General features: G+C 47.2%; 1 protein-coding gene across 1 annotated transcript in view; it reads left to right on the top strand.

Annotated features, from left to right (window-relative positions):
* Positions 1 to 294: 294 nt before the first annotated feature.
* DCP1A (decapping mRNA 1A) overlaps positions 295 to 16,620 on the top strand; it is a 42,650-nt gene continuing 26,324 nt past the window's right edge. Inside the window, exons 1-3 of the mRNA XM_056804152.1 lie at positions 295 to 548; positions 4,086 to 4,126; positions 5,223 to 5,350. Coding sequence (XP_056660130.1) covers positions 414 to 548; positions 4,086 to 4,126; positions 5,223 to 5,350 — 304 coding nt within the window. The 5' untranslated portion in view covers positions 295 to 413. The remainder of the gene's footprint in view (positions 549 to 4,085; positions 4,127 to 5,222; positions 5,351 to 16,620) is intronic.

Below are 16,620 nucleotides of genomic sequence, written 5' to 3'. Positions count from 1 at the left end.
CTCCAGCCCGCAGCTGTGGTGGTTGCTGTAGTTATTCGTGCTCTCGGCCTCCAGTTCGGTTCTGGCCACCACCAGCCACGCTCAATTCCCCCCTTATAAGTCAGGCGGCGAGCCGCGACAGCCACTAGCTTCAACTCACCACCTGACCTGAGCCGGGCGCGCTCTAGGGGACGCGCACCCGGCTGTCGGGCTCGTGGGTTGGCGCGCGCGCACTCGCCACGCAGGATCCGGCGGAGGAGGACGGAACAGGAAGGGGCGGACCTTTTCCTCCTGCTCCTCCTTGGGCTCTGCCCGGTCTCCATGGCGGCGTCGGATGTGACTTTTGCGCCTGCGCGGCTGAGGCGGAGTTTTTGAATAGGTTGGCTTTGCCCCCCGGCTTCCGGTGCCGGGCCGCGGCTGGGGGGGCTGCCAAGATGGAGGCGGCGAATCGCGCCGGGGCCGAGATGAGCCTAGCGGCACTACGGCGCCACGACCCCTACATCACTAGCATCGCCGACCTCACAGGACAAGTCGCGCTCTACACCTTCAGCCCCGAGGCCAATCAGTGGGTGAGTGCCGCCCCCGGGGTCTCCGCTGGGGCCGCTGCGCCCATTCTGCGGACGGGGAAACTGAGGCCCCGCTCCAGGCCCGGCCCGCCGCCTCCCTCTGTCACGTCTCCCGCGGGATGGGCCCAGGGCGGCAGACACGCTGCAGGCGCCGCATAAGTGATGTTCGCTGCTGTGTGTTCCCCGGACCCTGGGTTCAAATCCTTCCATCAGCAAAAGAGCCTTGGGTGACCCAGGGCTCGTCACTTCCAGGAGCGCAGTCCCAGCGCCTGCCTCAGTTCCCCCATCTCTGAAATAGGGGCATGTGTCCAGACTGCGGCTCTGCCTCCTCCAGACCCCTGACCCTATAGCCAGATGCTGCCTGGAGTTGTGGGGGGATCTGGGTGAGGTATAGGGGAGGGGGTGGGCACCCGCCCCTAGGGGGAGCTAGGGAAGACCCCCTGCCACTTCCCAGTGGGGGGGGGGCACCTGCCCCTTTCCAGTGAGGAGGCGGGGTTGCTGCTGTCCGAAGTTCCAAGCCAACCAAGGTCCCTCGGACTCGCCAGCCAAGCCCGGTTTAGGGACTTGCCTTCTCAAGAGCTCTGGTTAATTGAGTTTGTTCAGAGCAGTAGCACTGGGGCTGGAAAATACCTCTCGTTTGGCCCCAGGTTCGATACCCTTCGATTGCCGTACATCACTGCCCAACAGCCAGAGCTCCCCGACGTTTGTACCAGGCTTGGTGGACCCGGGTGAGAGGTGGCAACAGTAGCAGCTGAGGATGACAAAGCACTTGACATATTGTTATTTGCTTCCCACTCTGTCTCTGCAATCCTGGGCCTCAGTCTCCTCATCTGCGAGATGGCCTTTAAGATCCTTCCTGATTCAAATGCCCAAGCTCCACCAGGGTGAGGGGCATTGTTATCAAGAGAATAGCTCATTCTTTAGAGTTGCCCAATAGGTGACTTGCTCAGACTTGTAGAAGGAGTAGCTGAGGCAGGATTTGAACCCTGGTTGACTCCAACTCTCCCCTTTAGAGTTTGAAGTGGCTTCCACAAGGCTCCCAGCTTAGTTAATGTAAGCTCCTTGAGGGCAAGGACTGCCTCTGCCCCTTTTGGTATCCCCAGTGTCTGGCATACAGAGCAGGCATTTAATACATGTTGATTAACTGATCTAAAGCCCAGGCCTTCTGGGCCTGCTCTATAGTTCATTAACCACTGAGTCAAGCATTAAATGGGTAAAATCCCATGATTCCCAAGGTCTCCTTGGCTCCAAGTGGTCCATGGAGGGTACTCAGGAGGGCATATGCCTATTTGGAAGCTAATTTCAACTTATTTCAGAGTATTGTCTGGACCACCACAAGGGCTTTAATGAACTTCCCCATAGGCAGATAGTTCACCCTGGCAATGTGGTGTCTGAGGATTGGGGCCAGTCAACTCCTTCGTCCTAGACAGTTTTGTGGCTGAAAGACTGATACCTGGCTCCAGAGAACCAAGATGGGAGCCATCTGTTTCCCTTACCAGGATTTTGTTTTCTTTTTTTTCTTTAAGAAGTAGAAGGGGGAGAAAAATCAACTTGTTAACTGAAAAAAGTTAAAAGATAAATACAATAATTTTTAGAAATCAATTTTCTTTTCTTTCTGCCCCTAGAAACACAGCATTTTTTTTTAAGTTTCAAGCCACTCTTCAAACTTCTGTGACTTTCTACTCAGTTTGTTGTATCAGTAATGTAACAGATGCTTTCTTCAGTCCTTCTGAGGATCCAACCAAGTATGGAAGACTAGATATTATGTAATTAGATAGCTTCAGCCTTGGCAACATTTTTTACTGGGATTCTTTGTTGTATTCGTTTTTGTTTTACTAAATAGCTTTTAAAATCCCTCATTCCCCCTGGTTCTGGCTTCTTTGTTTCTTTGAGGTCTGTTTTCATGGAGTGTACAGTATTTCTGTTTATAACTATGTTTCCTCTCATCTGCTTTAAGTGTGGTGACCCAGGGTTGACTCAGTTTTGTTTGTGGTAGCCAAGCGGCTCCCTTTCCTAGTCAACACAAGCTACAGTATCTCTTATTATGAAATTATATGCAAGCAAATAAGAGGGCAGGCTCAGGAACCTGGTTAAGGGATCCTGTCACCTGGGCTCACCAAGGCTGGCTAGTTCTGCCCCCCCCCTTTATTTCTGTAGGTTTCTAGGATGATAAGATTGAAATGGAGGAGTTGCTTAGAATGTGAAAGAGCTGCTTTTGAGACGGTCCTCACAGCTAGGAAGCCTTGAAAAAGGGCAGGGGAGCAGCCAGGTAGCTTTAGAGACCCCAAAGGGGTAGGCTGCTTGTGTTGGCAAGTATACAGAACCTAAGGGAAAATGGTTCTGGGTGACAGGGAGGCCTCACTGGGATGGGAGTGGCAGACTTCCATTGGGGAAATTTAATTTTCATTTTAATTTAAGGAGACATTTGCCATTTTTTAAAGAAATGATGAAATGTATTTTTTCTTAACTCAACATTTTTAAACATGTCTGGCTTAAAAAGAAAAAAGACCAAGTCCCTAAAATTTAGTTAACCTCTTTGCCTATAAGAAATCAAAGAGCTCCCCTACAAATCCTACTGATTTCTGTTCATAAAAATATACAGAAAATGACTTTTCACCACTTTGAGATTGTACTTGTGTCCAGACTAAAAGCTGGGGTTTTTTTTTTGTTGTTGTTGTTTTTCAAAAGAAAGATGGCAGAGATTTGTGGGTTTTCAGAAAGGACTGATCTCATTAAGAGTAAAATGGTGTGGAATTTCCATTTTAATTACAATTCATGTTTTTATAGCACTTGGAAGTTTACAGAATGTTTTCCTGACAAAAACCTCATACCACCCCTAAATGGTGGGGCTCACCTGAGAGGTGAACCTGGCCTCCTGTGGCTTTCTCTGTAAAATCAGGGCATCCTCTGCTTGAACTCCATCCAGCCTGCTATGTTAGTTTTACAGATGAAGAAACTGAGGTCCTGAGAAGACTGCTGAAATAAGTGCTTGAGGCTGGATTTGTAATTCCAATGTTCTTACCACACATCATACTGACTAAACATTTATAAAAAGTTTGTTTTTTTAAAAACCTGTTTTACCTGAGTTTAACACACCTAGAGATTACAAATAGAAATAAAATGTTTGACACTAGTTATTTGCTTAATTCAGAATGATCCACTTTGCATAAAACTTCCCAAATAAAAGAAATTGTCACCATTATAAAGCCAACGTTCCCTTCTTGCTGCCAGCTCTGGTCAACATTAAAAAGGGAAGAAAGTACTGTGCCCATGTGAACAGAGCTAAAAAAAAAATAACCAAATCTCAAACTAGACAGTCTATCATAAACCTTTTTTCTAATTCTGAATAAAATATCTTGTGATCCAAGTTTTCTTCACCACTTAAAAAGAAAATAAATACCTTGATGAGCCAGATAAGTCTTTAAAACATTTTAAAACTGGTTTTCAAATATATTCCTCTGTTAGGATGACATTTAAGGATAGGTTTTGTAAGATGAATGAAGTTAAATCTAATTATCTTTATGATTGTCTTTATTACAGGAGAAAACTGACATAGAAGGGACCTTATTTGTGTACAGAAGGTAAGATTTTTAAAAATTCCAAACCTCCAGTTTTTGTTGTTAAATTTTAATAATGGCAACTGTGGTGACTTTACTTTACTCCTAAAAATATGAACATTCCTCCTCACTCTTCAGTTCCTCATTTATTATGCTGTATTATCAAAGGACAAAGGATAGACATAAGCAGAATGTGTGGGTCCACCAAAACCCAGACAGAGCCAAGCTTATCTCAGTATTGCAGAATGAGAGTTGGAAAAGAAGTCAGTGTTTTGGTATGTTTTAAGGCATACAGATCAGAAAAAACTAAGGAACTCTCAGGTTCTTTGATCAGGCTTTCTTTTTCTCAGTTGGAGTCATTATGAGCCATGTAAACTAAGATTTGGGTGTTTTTATCCTATTTTGCTTTAAGTAAATGCTTCTTCTACATTTGTATGGTTTGCCTGCCTTATGTTACCTTGAATAATCTTTTGGTGGATCCTTTCAAGAGAAGTTTTAAAGCCTAAATGATTCTGTCCAGATTGGGGGGGGGGGGGAATTTCCCCCAAATCTTTTATGTGGGTTACAAGTATCCCCAATCCCAAAATGTTCTTGACATCCATTTGGCTTTAACGTTATTGTTTGGTTTTGGTGTTGAGATTTGTCAATTTGAGATTTCCTTCCTTCAAATTTCACTCTCAGCCTTGCTTCTAAAGCTTATCAGCTCAACACAGTTGCCTTCAGGCACAATTTAAGCACATCTTAATGAACCCTACTTCATGGGAAGAACGTGCTTGCCAAACCTTAAAGCCCCAATAAATCATCAATATTTTCCTATAATGCCAGATTCGGCACAAGATGGCTCCATCTTGTGATCCGTCCCATAGAAATGAGTTGCTGCAAGGCCTCTGAGGTCTGTGTGTCTCAGGCAATAGAACAGTGTCCAAGACGGTCCCTCTTGGAAGGTGAAGCCTGTCACTGGCACATATCTTGCTGAGGCTAGAATAGACAGACATTGCTAGGTGATTCTGCATAATGTGCTTGCGTATTGATTGGAATGGAAATGAAAGTGGTGGAGATTTCTGCAGTTTGAGCAAAAATGGGACAGCTCCACATCAGATGCCTTTTTTCCCTAACTCAGGTCAGCTTCACCTTTCCACGGTTTCACGATTGTGAATCGGCTGAATATGCAGAACCTTGTGGAACCTGTGAACAAAGATTTGGAATTCCAGCTCCACGAGCCATTTCTTCTCTACCGAAATGCCAGCTGTGAGTACCAGGGGTTCTGGATTCCAATAACTGGGGGTAATGGCAGTTTCCTTTGAGGTCCCGGCATTGGGGATGTTTCAGATGGTGATCTGTAGTCTTCCTCTATGAACAAGACGAGCTGTAGCTGTAGCTCACTCCTAAGGTTGGCTGGGGCTTCATCAAGGTCCCCATATGCTCTAATTCTGGGGCTCAGTCCTACCATCTTCTCCTCATGCCTTTAACTTTGTAAATCTAAAGGTGGACTTGGCATTTACCCTCCTTACCATTTCTCTTCCTTGGAGTGACCTGTTGTACTAGCTTGCAGAATTGGGGAGTAGGGGTGTGTTCTGTCATGTCCACCCCACTGCCCAGCTTCGCTTCATTTGCACATCTGAGAAACGGGTCATTTATCGTGGCTTCCTTCTTGTCAGTGTTTTTAAAAGACCCTCTTTGAGGCTTTATTTCTTCCTTTAACTTTGGCAAAGAACTTTCTCAGGCATCACCTCTCTGGCTTCTCACCGCGATGCCAGGGAGGAGTTCCTGCCACTTGACACCTGAAGAAACCGAGGCTCAGGGACTCATCCAAGGGCACTGCTGATCTCATGAGTGTCAGCTGTCAGTGGCAAGCTTTGAATGTAGATTTTTCTTAATTCCAGGTCCAGGCTTTTTCTGCCATATCTTTCAGAGTCAGACTTCTAAGAAAAGCTGTCTACTCTCATTGCCTCCATTTCTCCTCCCACTCATGCTTTTTGTTTGACTTTTTTAAAGTTGTAAATCAGTGTTTCATTGGTGCTTTCTTTTCTTAAATATCATTTTCACGACCCAGTGACCCTCCACTCCCCCAGGCCATAGAAAATCCACTCAGCAAAGGAAATGAACGTTGAGGTCACTTCCTCCTGTCCACATCTCAGTTCCTTATGACTAGATTTCACTACTTAATTGAAACAGTTTCTTCTAAGGTTATCAACTATCTCCTAGAGGATAAATCAGAAATTTGTGGGGCTGTTCTCAGTCCTTGACCTTCCTAAGGTCTCCTCCATCGGGAACTATCCTCTCCTCCTGGCTCTCCTCTTCCCCTCTCTGCCTTCCCCTTCTTTGCTATATCATCATCTGTGGTACTGCCAAACCACAGGAATGCTCAGAGCTCTGCCTGGGCCCTTTTCTGGCTCCTCATCCTCTTGGGGAGCTCAATGATTCCTGTGGATTCGGGCTGATGACTCCCAGACCTGTAACCAGCCCTCCCATCAACCCTGCAGACATGGTGTATCCAGGTGTATTCTCTTCCCCTCTAATTCTAGCTTCCCTTCAGACTTCTGTTTCTCTCAGGAAAACCATCATTCTTCCATTTATCCAGATTTGCTATCTGGGAGTCAGCCTGGAGTCTTCCTTTTTCCTCTCTCATTCTTCTCTCTCTCAAATTCACCGCTGTTTGGAGTTGTGGGATCATGGATTTAGAGTTGGAAGGGACCTGAGAGACCATCAGCCCAACTCCTAACTTTACAGGTGAGGAAACTGAGATTAAGGGGACTATCCAGCATCACACGGCTATAAACCTGAAGTAGGATTTGAGTTTGCATCTTCCCGACTCCGGGCTGAATACTCTATACACTGGGGCCCCCCCAGCTGCCTTTCTCTGTACTCACAGCCACTGCCAGATGGAAGCCTTCGCATCTCATACGGAATATACAATTGACTCTGAATTGGATGGCTGAACCCAGTCTCTCTTCTTCATCCCATCTTTAACGGAACTCCTAGAGTAATCTTGGTGCCTCAGAAGTCTGACCAGACCTCCCTAAGAGTCTTCGGTAGCTCCCTATTGCCTCAAGTTGGCACCAGCCGTCCATTCAAGGCTTATTACATAGTCCTGCCTTTCACAAATTCTGCATCTCATCCTTTTCGGTCTATTGTGCTTCTCTGCACAAGGCAGGCTTTCCCCTCCATCCCAGGCCTGGAGTGCCCACACTCCTTACTTCTTAAAATCCTATGGCCTTTTCCTACCGGAAGACTGTAATTATCAATGCCCTCTCCTGTGTGTCCTGACATGGCTACATGGTGTGATAAAATGCAGATTCCTACAAGAAAAAATGTCTCCACTAGAAAAATAAACCCTCGTAGGGAAAGAGCCTTGTTGGATTTCAGTCAAGGTGTAAAGTTTTTAGTTTTCCAACATTTTATGATTCTAGAAGCATCAAAGTTTGTTAAAAGCTCAAAAACTGATTCTATTCTATTCTCAGCTTTACGTTTCCATTTCTGGGCAAAAGAGGGTGAATCTCTTGGCTTCGCAGTGACTTCATCTGTCGAGATAATTACCCTGTCCTTTGCCTCTTGGATAATTCATAGTGTGGGTAAATTTGGAAAAAACCCAAGTCTTTAGTGCTTTAAAAATGCAGATGGGTGTCTGTATTAATAACTGCTCACTTGGAAGCTGAGGGGGAAATACTCATCTACAGTGATTCAGACTCAGATTTGTAAGGAGGTAAAACCTGCAGATCTGTGACCTTACTGACTAGGACTTGTCAGTCTGGAGACGCCTTCATCTTAGGCGGTCAGCACCCACGTTCTACGGCAGGCGGCTGGCCGATGAAGTGACGCAGTGGAGCGTTTAGTGGCCAGATGATCCCGGCTTATCCTTCACAAAAGCCTCATTGGCCTGGGCCCTGCACACCTCCTGTGACTGAGGGTCCCTGCCCCTTACAAACCCCAGGCAGGCTAGAAAGTGGGACAGGGTCTTGGAGGCAGCTGGGTGGCTCAGTGGATGGAGAGTCAGGCCTAGAGACAGGAGGTCCTGGGTTCAAAATCTGGCCTCAGACACTTCCCAGCTGGGTGACCCTGGGCGAGTCACTTGACTCCCATTGCCTAGCCCAGACGGAAGGTAAGGGTTCAAAAAAAAAAGTACATTGTCTTCGCAGACTGTTGGGTGGGAGGAGATGGATTGGTTTCAAGAAAAAATGACTTAGCAACTATGTGGGAGATTGGGGAGCAAAGCAGATGTTGGAGCCCCCAGCCAGTGTGTGGTCACAGAGCTACAGTCCAGCTTTTGCTTTTGACCTGTTGGATAATGTGAGCATGAGTGAAACTAAAGGTTAGTAGCCAGAACTGTGTGTGTGTGTCTGTCTGTCTGTGTCTGTGGGTCAGAATGTGGGTGTCCCCCTTGTTAGCTCTTGGATTTTGGAAGTCTCACATAATCAGATACAGGTTGTGGGAGATAGTGAAGGGGCTCCAGGTCAGCTCTGAAATCCAGCAGTGACGGGCGTCACCCCTGGGTGCCCAAATAGCCACAAGAGTGCCCAGGCCTGTGACCTCTGTGCTTGTACGAGAGCCATTGAAGGCTTGAGGAGGCCGGTGGGTGCAATGCGTAGAGCACTGGACTTGGAGCCAGGAGACCTGACTCAGATCATCCCATCAGCCTTGTTTTCTTCATTTGTAAAACAAGAGAGGCCCTTTGGGCAGCTATGGGTGGTGCAGTTGGGTAGGTCACTGGGCCTGGAGTCAGGAAGACTCCTCTTTTTTGAGTTCAAATATAGCCTCAGATACTTCCTAACTGTGTGATCCTGGCCAAGTCACTTCACCCTGTATGCCTCAGTTTCCTCATCTGTAAAATGACTTGGAGAAGGATATAGAAAAGCACTTCAGTATCTTTGCCAAGAAAACCCCAAATGGGGACCCAAAGGGTCAGACACAATGAAAATGACTGAACACGCACAAAGTCCTTTCCGCTCTAAGGCGTGTGGTCTTGCCATACCTGCATCCATCACAGAAATGCCTGGCATTTAGGTAAATGTCATTTTAAAAGACTGGGAAAAGCCGCCAGACAGAGCTCCGAGTGTCGTGCCCCGAGACTCCAGGCGGTGTCTCCAAGAGCCGCCGGCCGCTCTCCCCGATGGGGCCGTGCAGCGGTTCTCACAAGAGCTCTGCGCTCGCTCCTTCTTAGCCCTGTCAGCGGCCTCGCTGCGGTGCTTGTCGAAGGAGATCGTGTTTGTGAAGTGCCCAGGATCGTTGTTTGGCCTGGACTTTGCCTACCGTTCACTGATGTAAAACCATTGCCTTGAGGCAGCCGCTCAGAACCAAGCTGGACCGGTCTTTGGACCACGGTACTGAGCGACGGGCCCTCCAGGAGAAGCGTCTCCATCCTGGTCCCTGGCACTTGCCCCGTGTACTCCGCTGGCTTAGCCTTGGCGAGCCTGGGGCAGCGTTCCCAGCAGCGTAGCAGCAGAGGCCCTGAAGGTCACAACTTGGGAGACTTATTTTAGTTGGTCTTGTGTCTCATCCTGTTTGTTTGTCGTTTTAAACCCTTACCTTCTGTCCTAGAACCCGTACTGAGTTTGGGTTCCGAAGGCTAGTTGGGGGGGTTAAGTGACTTGCTCAGGCTCACACGGCTAGGAAGAATCTGAGGTCCCATTTGAACCGAGGGCTCCTGTCTCTAGGCCTGGCTCTCCATCCCCTGAACCCCCAGCTGTCCCCCATCCCATCCTGTTTGAGTGGTGCTCTGGCCTCCTAGCCTCATGCAGACAGCTTACCAGCCATCCACTAGTTCTCGACCTGAATGCTGACTGTGCGTGTCTAGTAGAGGACCCACCCCACACCTGCAGCCGTCCAACCCTCGTCCCCCGCTCTTGCCCCGCGGATGGCGCGAGGTGACCTGCCAGAAGGATGTGGAGAGCGTGCTGCTGCTGCTGCTGCTGCTGCTGCTGCCGCCTCTGCCCACAGGCCCTTCCAAGGCAATGTTAGGGAATAGAGGGCCGGACGCCGAAAGGGGCAACATCAGCCGCCCAAGTGGGAGCCACAAGGGTGAAAGGGAGCGGCCCGAGGGTTTGCCAAGAAAACCCCAAGAGCAGATAAAAGGAAGCCAGTGTGGATGGCCAGGCGTGACTTAAGGCAGTTTCCCATTTCAGAACTTCCTCCTCAGCGCTGGGTATGGGGGAAACCTGAAATGTGGGCTTGAGTCATTCTATGTGACTTCTCTGCAGTCCTCCTCCCCCTCCTCCTGAATCTGGCCTTCCCTGGGGTCTTAGGACCCTGTTCTTCCCTGGTCCGACTCCTGTCTGACCCACCTTCCTGTCCCCTTTCCTGGCAGCCTCCTCTCCCGCAATCAGGGTGGTTCCCCCAGGCTCGTCTGGGCTCTTCAGGTACTCTCTCACCCCCAGGACTTTGTTCCTCATCTCTAGGCAGGTGAGCCAGAGATTTCTGGGCCCAGCCCTGGTCTCCCCCGAGCTTTAGACCTGCCCTCCCAGGGTCCGTGGCACCTTTCACCCTGGAGAGCCAGGAGCATCTCAGACTCCTCAAGTCACCCTCCCTCCACGGGACTCCCATTTTATTCTACTGTATCTCCCAGGTGAGACCTTGGGGTCATTCACACTCACTCCAGGTAGCCGATCCAGCCCAGCCTTGGCATTTCTACCTGCCGCTTCTTTGGTCCAGATTCCCACCTTGTCTTCTGCAGTCAGGCCATCACCCTGCCTGGCCTGCACCATTGCCGCAGCCTCCTCGTTGGTCTTCCTGTTCAGCTGCCAGACAGCTGTGAGAGAGCTCCTCCTGGAGCAGCCCCTGCCCAGCCAACTCCGGAGCCTCCCCGGGGCCTCGAGGACCTCGTCCGAATTCCTGCTGTTCCCTGAAGCCCTTTCCACAGCTGACCTGGCCTTCCCTCTCCTCCTCTGTGCCCTGACCACCTCCAGGCTCTTGTATTTCTTTAAGCCTTAACCTACCATCTTAGAGTTGCACTGAGTATTGGTTCCAAGGCAGAAGAGCCATGAGGGCTAGGAAATTGGGGTCAAGTGACTTCCCCAGGGCCACCCAGCTAGGACGGGTCTGAGGCCAGTCAGACACCAACTGCTGTAGAAAGCCTTTCTTGGTTCTTGCACTTATTCGGCTTATACCTGTGCGCCTGGGGTCTCTCCCAAGAAAATGTAAGCTCCGAGAGGAAGAAATGTTTCCTCCGCTGTCCTTGGGCCTGGCACCGAGCAGACACTGCATGAAATCATTGCTTAGTAGATGTCTGCACTCCGATCTTCAGGGGCTTCATGGCTGTGTGACTTTGGACAAGTCCCTTGTGCCCGCTGAGCCTTGGTTTCCTCCTCTGTAAAATGGGGGTGATAATAGCACCTACCTCACTTTTTTTGAGGATGAAATAAGATCAGGTCTGAAAGTGCTTCATCAACCTTCAAGCACTACGGAATCGCCAGCCATGACTAAACTTGCCTACTTACTGCATATTACTGCATATCAGTCCACCAAAAATGGATGCAAAAGCGACTGCAGGGTCAAGGGCCAGGAGACTAACAGGCTTCCTGTAGGCAGAGCTCGAGCAGAGCCGAGTTCTCCTCGTGTGTTCAGGGACCTGGCAGATAGCACACAGGCTGTGGAGGCAGGAAGAGCTTGGGACGAGTCTGCTTTGTAAGCCTGGGTGCCGACACCTCCCTGGGGCTGTCGCGGACACACCGCAATGAGCCGTCCGCGTCACCTCCTAACAAACTCAACCCGTCCGAGTCAGAGCTCTGCCAGGCCCTCGTCGGTCCGTCCATGGTTCTTTGTACTCGATGGCAGCCCCTTTGGCTTCCTCTGGGATGTCGGCTTTGCCACGGCGACTGTCAGTACTGAAAGTGATGCCCTGGCCTCTGCTGCAGCCTCAGAATGAGGCATGTGGGCCCACTGGTTAGCCTGTCTTTGTGTAGCCTGACTCTACACCAGATGGCATTTCCTTAGCATTTTTAAGTTCAGGATTTTCTTGAATTGTTTAAAATCAAAAGCTGATACATAAATTGGCTAAGACTAAAAGGAATTCTGGAAAATAGCTTTGTTTTCTCTTTTCCACATTAGTCTACAGAGTGGCAATAATAAAGGCCAGTTTTGTAAAGTAGGATCAGCGATTTAGAGCTAAAGGAGGTCTCAGAGATCAACCCTTTCATTGTACAGATGGGGAAACTGAGGCCTTGACAGTCAAAGTGAAACCTCTTCCCCTACCCCCAATAAGGGGTCTGAGTCTGAAACAGGCTGAGACTGAAACTCAGTGGTGCCGTCAGTACCCTTGCTCAGACTGTCATTGAGCCATGCAGTGGGGAGGGCTTGGGGTGTCTCGGGGGCCACACTTGGGAAGTGTTTTGCTAGCTGCTAATTGATATGTCCACAGAGAGATGAAGAAATGTGTGCGCATCCTTAAACTGAGGGTCTTCTTTGAAACAGTTACTTGCCAGGATTCCTGTTCTTTGAGCGTAATGGGTGAAAATGGCCCTGCTTGTTTTCTAGGAATTTATTTGATGTTGACTTCTCAGTATGTATTAACTTTGTTTTCGTAGAAAATTGTAAACAGAAAACACATATTTTATAGTGTCCTCAGAACTGTGGTTGTTGGCTCAATTGGATAATGCTATTTGAAATACTCCTTAGCGAATGACAAAGATAAACTGTTTAAGATACTTAGAATAAGGATGTACAGAAACACATTCTTTTTCTGGAATTTGACTGTTCAACTTAGAAGGAACCTTCGCAATCATCTGATCTAAACCCCTTATTTTATGGATAGGGAAACTGAGGCCTTGAGAGGTTTGAGGATTCATCTCTGGTCATATCATCCCAAAGAGACAGAGCGCCAGAACAGCCCCAGATCATCAGCCCACCACAGAGTGAATCCTCTTTCCCTGATAGCCTTCCTGCCTCCTCGAGCAATCCGATCACGCACAGGAGAAATATTCTTTTGTAGCCACTAAGGTGTAAGCATGTTGGTCTGTTTTCCCTCAGTGTTTTCAGCAGGTGGGATCTAGTTTGTTGGAAGCAGTTATTGCTTTATCTTGGCAAAACTATTTCCATCCTTCTGTTAATACCTGCTTATATCCTGGCTGATCAAGTCACTTGCTATTTAGGCATATCCCGGTTATGGCATTTTAGACTTTTGTCGCCTACCCGTATCTGTGTCAATTTCTATGTTTTAAGACCTGTATTCTAGTATTTAAATATGTGCGGACAGAAACATATGTCTTACGAAGAGAGATTTTTCCATCCTTTCCAAAAGAAACATAAATGCCCCCCTTTTGATCAGAGATGGGCATGTTTTAAACTATCAACATGTTTCAAAAAGCTTTCTATAAGCATGGGATGTCTTTGTGGGGCAGAAATTGAATCTGGCAGAAGAAAATAGAAGCTTAAACAAATATAATTGAAAATGCAAATATCCTTCACTTACCTCCACAAGCCTGTGCGAAGGGTGCCTCCGTTTCCATCTCACTGACAACTTTTCCTTTGTACCTGACATCTGGCTTTCCACAGGGAGGACTTGTAATTGAAATTAATTCAGCTGATGGGTCAGGGAGATTCATTTCCAAGGTGTTGACTGCTGACTGGAAAGTTTCTCTAGAAGAGACCCAGTACTGTGGGTTTTCTTGTTCCTTGGCTCAAACTTTCCCAGTTCAAGGGCAGGACAGTCACAACGGCAAAGACGAGAGGTGGCCCACGATGTTGTTTGGCAGGAATCTCGACAGGAACGGCAGCACAAGCTGCTGCTAAGTTTCTTAGGCAAACCTTAAGGTCAGGTGCAAAAAATGTGAGCTCTGTCTCCAGAAAGGAGTTCTGCAGGCCTCAGTTTAGGTATTTCTCAAAGAACAAAAGGAGAGAGTTGAGCCACCCAGCAATCTTGGGATAATGAGTCTTAACCTGCAGAAAGTCTTTCTTCCACTAGTAGCGGATCCCCTGATGTCGTCTTTCTGTCTCTGATCAGTGAAGGAGACGTGATGGGTGGCAGGCAGCTCCATTAGTCCAGCCTCCTGGGCCAAGATAAGGAAAGAGCTTGGCTGTAAGTCACTGGAGTCTGGGAACATGGGAAAACACCATCATCACATGAGTGTCACTGAGCCCAGGCTGGGCGGTTTGCTGTTGCTTTAATGTAAGAAGGTCTTCTTGAATATCAGCTTTGTTACCACTAAATTCATTAGCATTTCAGCCTACTGAAAGTAGTTTTTCTTATTCCCAATAGCAATTTTTGATGCTTTGGGGCAGGGGATCCGCCTCTTTTGGTGCCCCTTTGGCAATCTGGCAAAGCCTGTGTACTCCTCAGAATTCCGTTTTTTAATGAATGAAACAAATATATAGGATTACAAAGGAAAACCAGTTCTAGTGAAATACAGTTATCGAAATGTTTTTAAATACACAGGTTCACGAATTCCAGGTTAAGAACTCCAGCTTTAGAGAGATTTACATTGTTTGATAACAGGTAATTCATTTAATCCTGTTTTTCCATCCCAAACCATTTAAATGTTGTTATTCAGGGTTGCTTCATAGTAGTATATGGTATATACTTTATAGTATAGTAAAAGCATTTATTTCTTATTGAACCCATAAAGAATACATTTCACTGGGGCCAGCTAAGTGGTTCAGTGGATTGAGAGCCAGGCCCATTGACAGGAGGTCCTGGGTTCACATCTGGCCTCAGAGACTTCTTAGCTTTATGACCCTGAGCAAGTCATTTAACCCCTATTGCCTAGCCCTTCCTGCTCTTCTCCTCTGGAACCAATATATAATATTAATTCTAACACAGAAGGTAAGGGTTCGGAAAAAATTTTTAAAAAGAAAAGGAAAAATAACATTTCATTTTAGTATTTCTACTAGGCTTTATATATTTTAATATATATAGTTTTATTTAATAAATAAATATTAATATATATAGTTTTTAAGAATGTGTAAGAAACTTGTTGTACAAATCGAAATGAAAAGAAGCCACAGCTATTGGCAAAGAAATTTCAGGAGCAAAAACTAGCCCAAACTCAGCTGGGAAGCTCCAGAAACTTCAAGTTTCAGAACTAATCAGGGCTTTTCATTACTTGTCATGTTCCAGACCTGCTCTGATGGGCAGGCAGTGTCTGAGCTGAGGAAGGAATTAAAGCTCAGGTCTTCCCTGTTAAATGGCAGGAGAGAATCCTCTGAGACACTTCCAAGGTGAAGCAGCTGGTTGGTGGCAGAAAGGACCTTCAAGGTTCAAGATCTGCTTTTACCAGGCCTAGCCTTCTGCCACAGGGTGCCATCTTTCCTACTATGGAAGAAAACGGTGGATTCAAATGCTCATTCATCCAGAAGTCTCAGTTCCCTTATTTGTAAAATTAGAGGAAAGGACTAAATGACTGCTATGGTCTCTCTCGACTCCAGATTTTCTGTTATGGTTGAAGAGAAGATGTTGGACAGGAGAGGCCTGAAGAAGAGGTTCCCCACTGGCTGCTTGGATTCCCCCATTCTTTGGCCCTGTGGTTTGGGGGCTGCCACCAGGGCATGAACATTGGAACTATCAGGGCTTTGGGAATAAGAGATTCAGGGGCAGGGGGACTACAAGAACAAGGATGGTGGAGGGGTTTTCTGTTTGTATGTCTGGAGTTTTCTTACAGTGTAGTTGATGCTGATGCTTTGTTTGGGATCTCCCTGTCATGGTATTCGAGGTCCATTTGTAGTTCAAAGGAAGTGATATGTTGGAAGCTAATGTTGGCTTTTCTTTTGCTCTTCCTTTATGGATATCATTTTGTCTGATTTTTTTCCTGACGTCGTTGGACATTCTCTTTCCAGAAAGGCTCAGAAGAGATCGCAGTGCCCCCAAGTCCTTGTTTGCTTATAGAGAAGAATGGAATTCAAATTTATGAATTTATTTATATTAATGGAATGTTATGAATACATTGATGAAAATGTACCATTTATGACATGATATTTAGGTACAAGTACGTTTTTGTTTCCATATCCTGCTGAATGCCATTAAATACTTCTGTGACCCAAGGAAACAAACCAATGGTATCCTGAACTGGGACTTAGACCCCTTGGCTGCTGAATTAACTCAGCACCTCTGCCCTCTCTCCAGCTGCCCCGGGTATTTTGCTGGCTCCTAGCATGGCCACCAGCCCCTCTCATGGCTCTCTGGCTTGCCCAGGCTCACAAACCATTCTGTCACCCTCTTTTTTCAGTACATTCCACTCAAACACTTAGTGAATGTGTCCTCCCAGGTGCCAGGCCCAGCCCTCATCACCCCCTTTTGGCTGGTTGGCCCTGAAATGGTCACTGCAGCGGAGCCAGAAGGTGTCTTCTGCTCCTCCAAGGACAGGTTTACAAATGTGATTTCTGTTCCAGTTTGCAACCACATTTATAGTCCAGGAAGTTTTTCCTTGTGTTTTATCTAAATATTTTTGGTTACAATTTAAGGCCTAAATGTGGGTCTGTAAGAAATCTTATGTTAAGACCAATGCCCAACAGGTCAGGCGACTTGCCCAAGGTCACACAGTAATGCCAAGTTGGGATTTGAACTCTGATGCCAAGACCAGTGTTTTCTCCAGTAT

The sequence above is a fragment of the Monodelphis domestica genome, chromosome 7 (assembly GCF_027887165.1).
Source record: "Monodelphis domestica isolate mMonDom1 chromosome 7, mMonDom1.pri, whole genome shotgun sequence".
Taxonomy (NCBI): domain Eukaryota; kingdom Metazoa; phylum Chordata; class Mammalia; order Didelphimorphia; family Didelphidae; genus Monodelphis; species Monodelphis domestica.
Note: the sequence above shows the minus strand (reverse complement) of the source record. Positions and strands in the feature narration are given on the sequence as shown.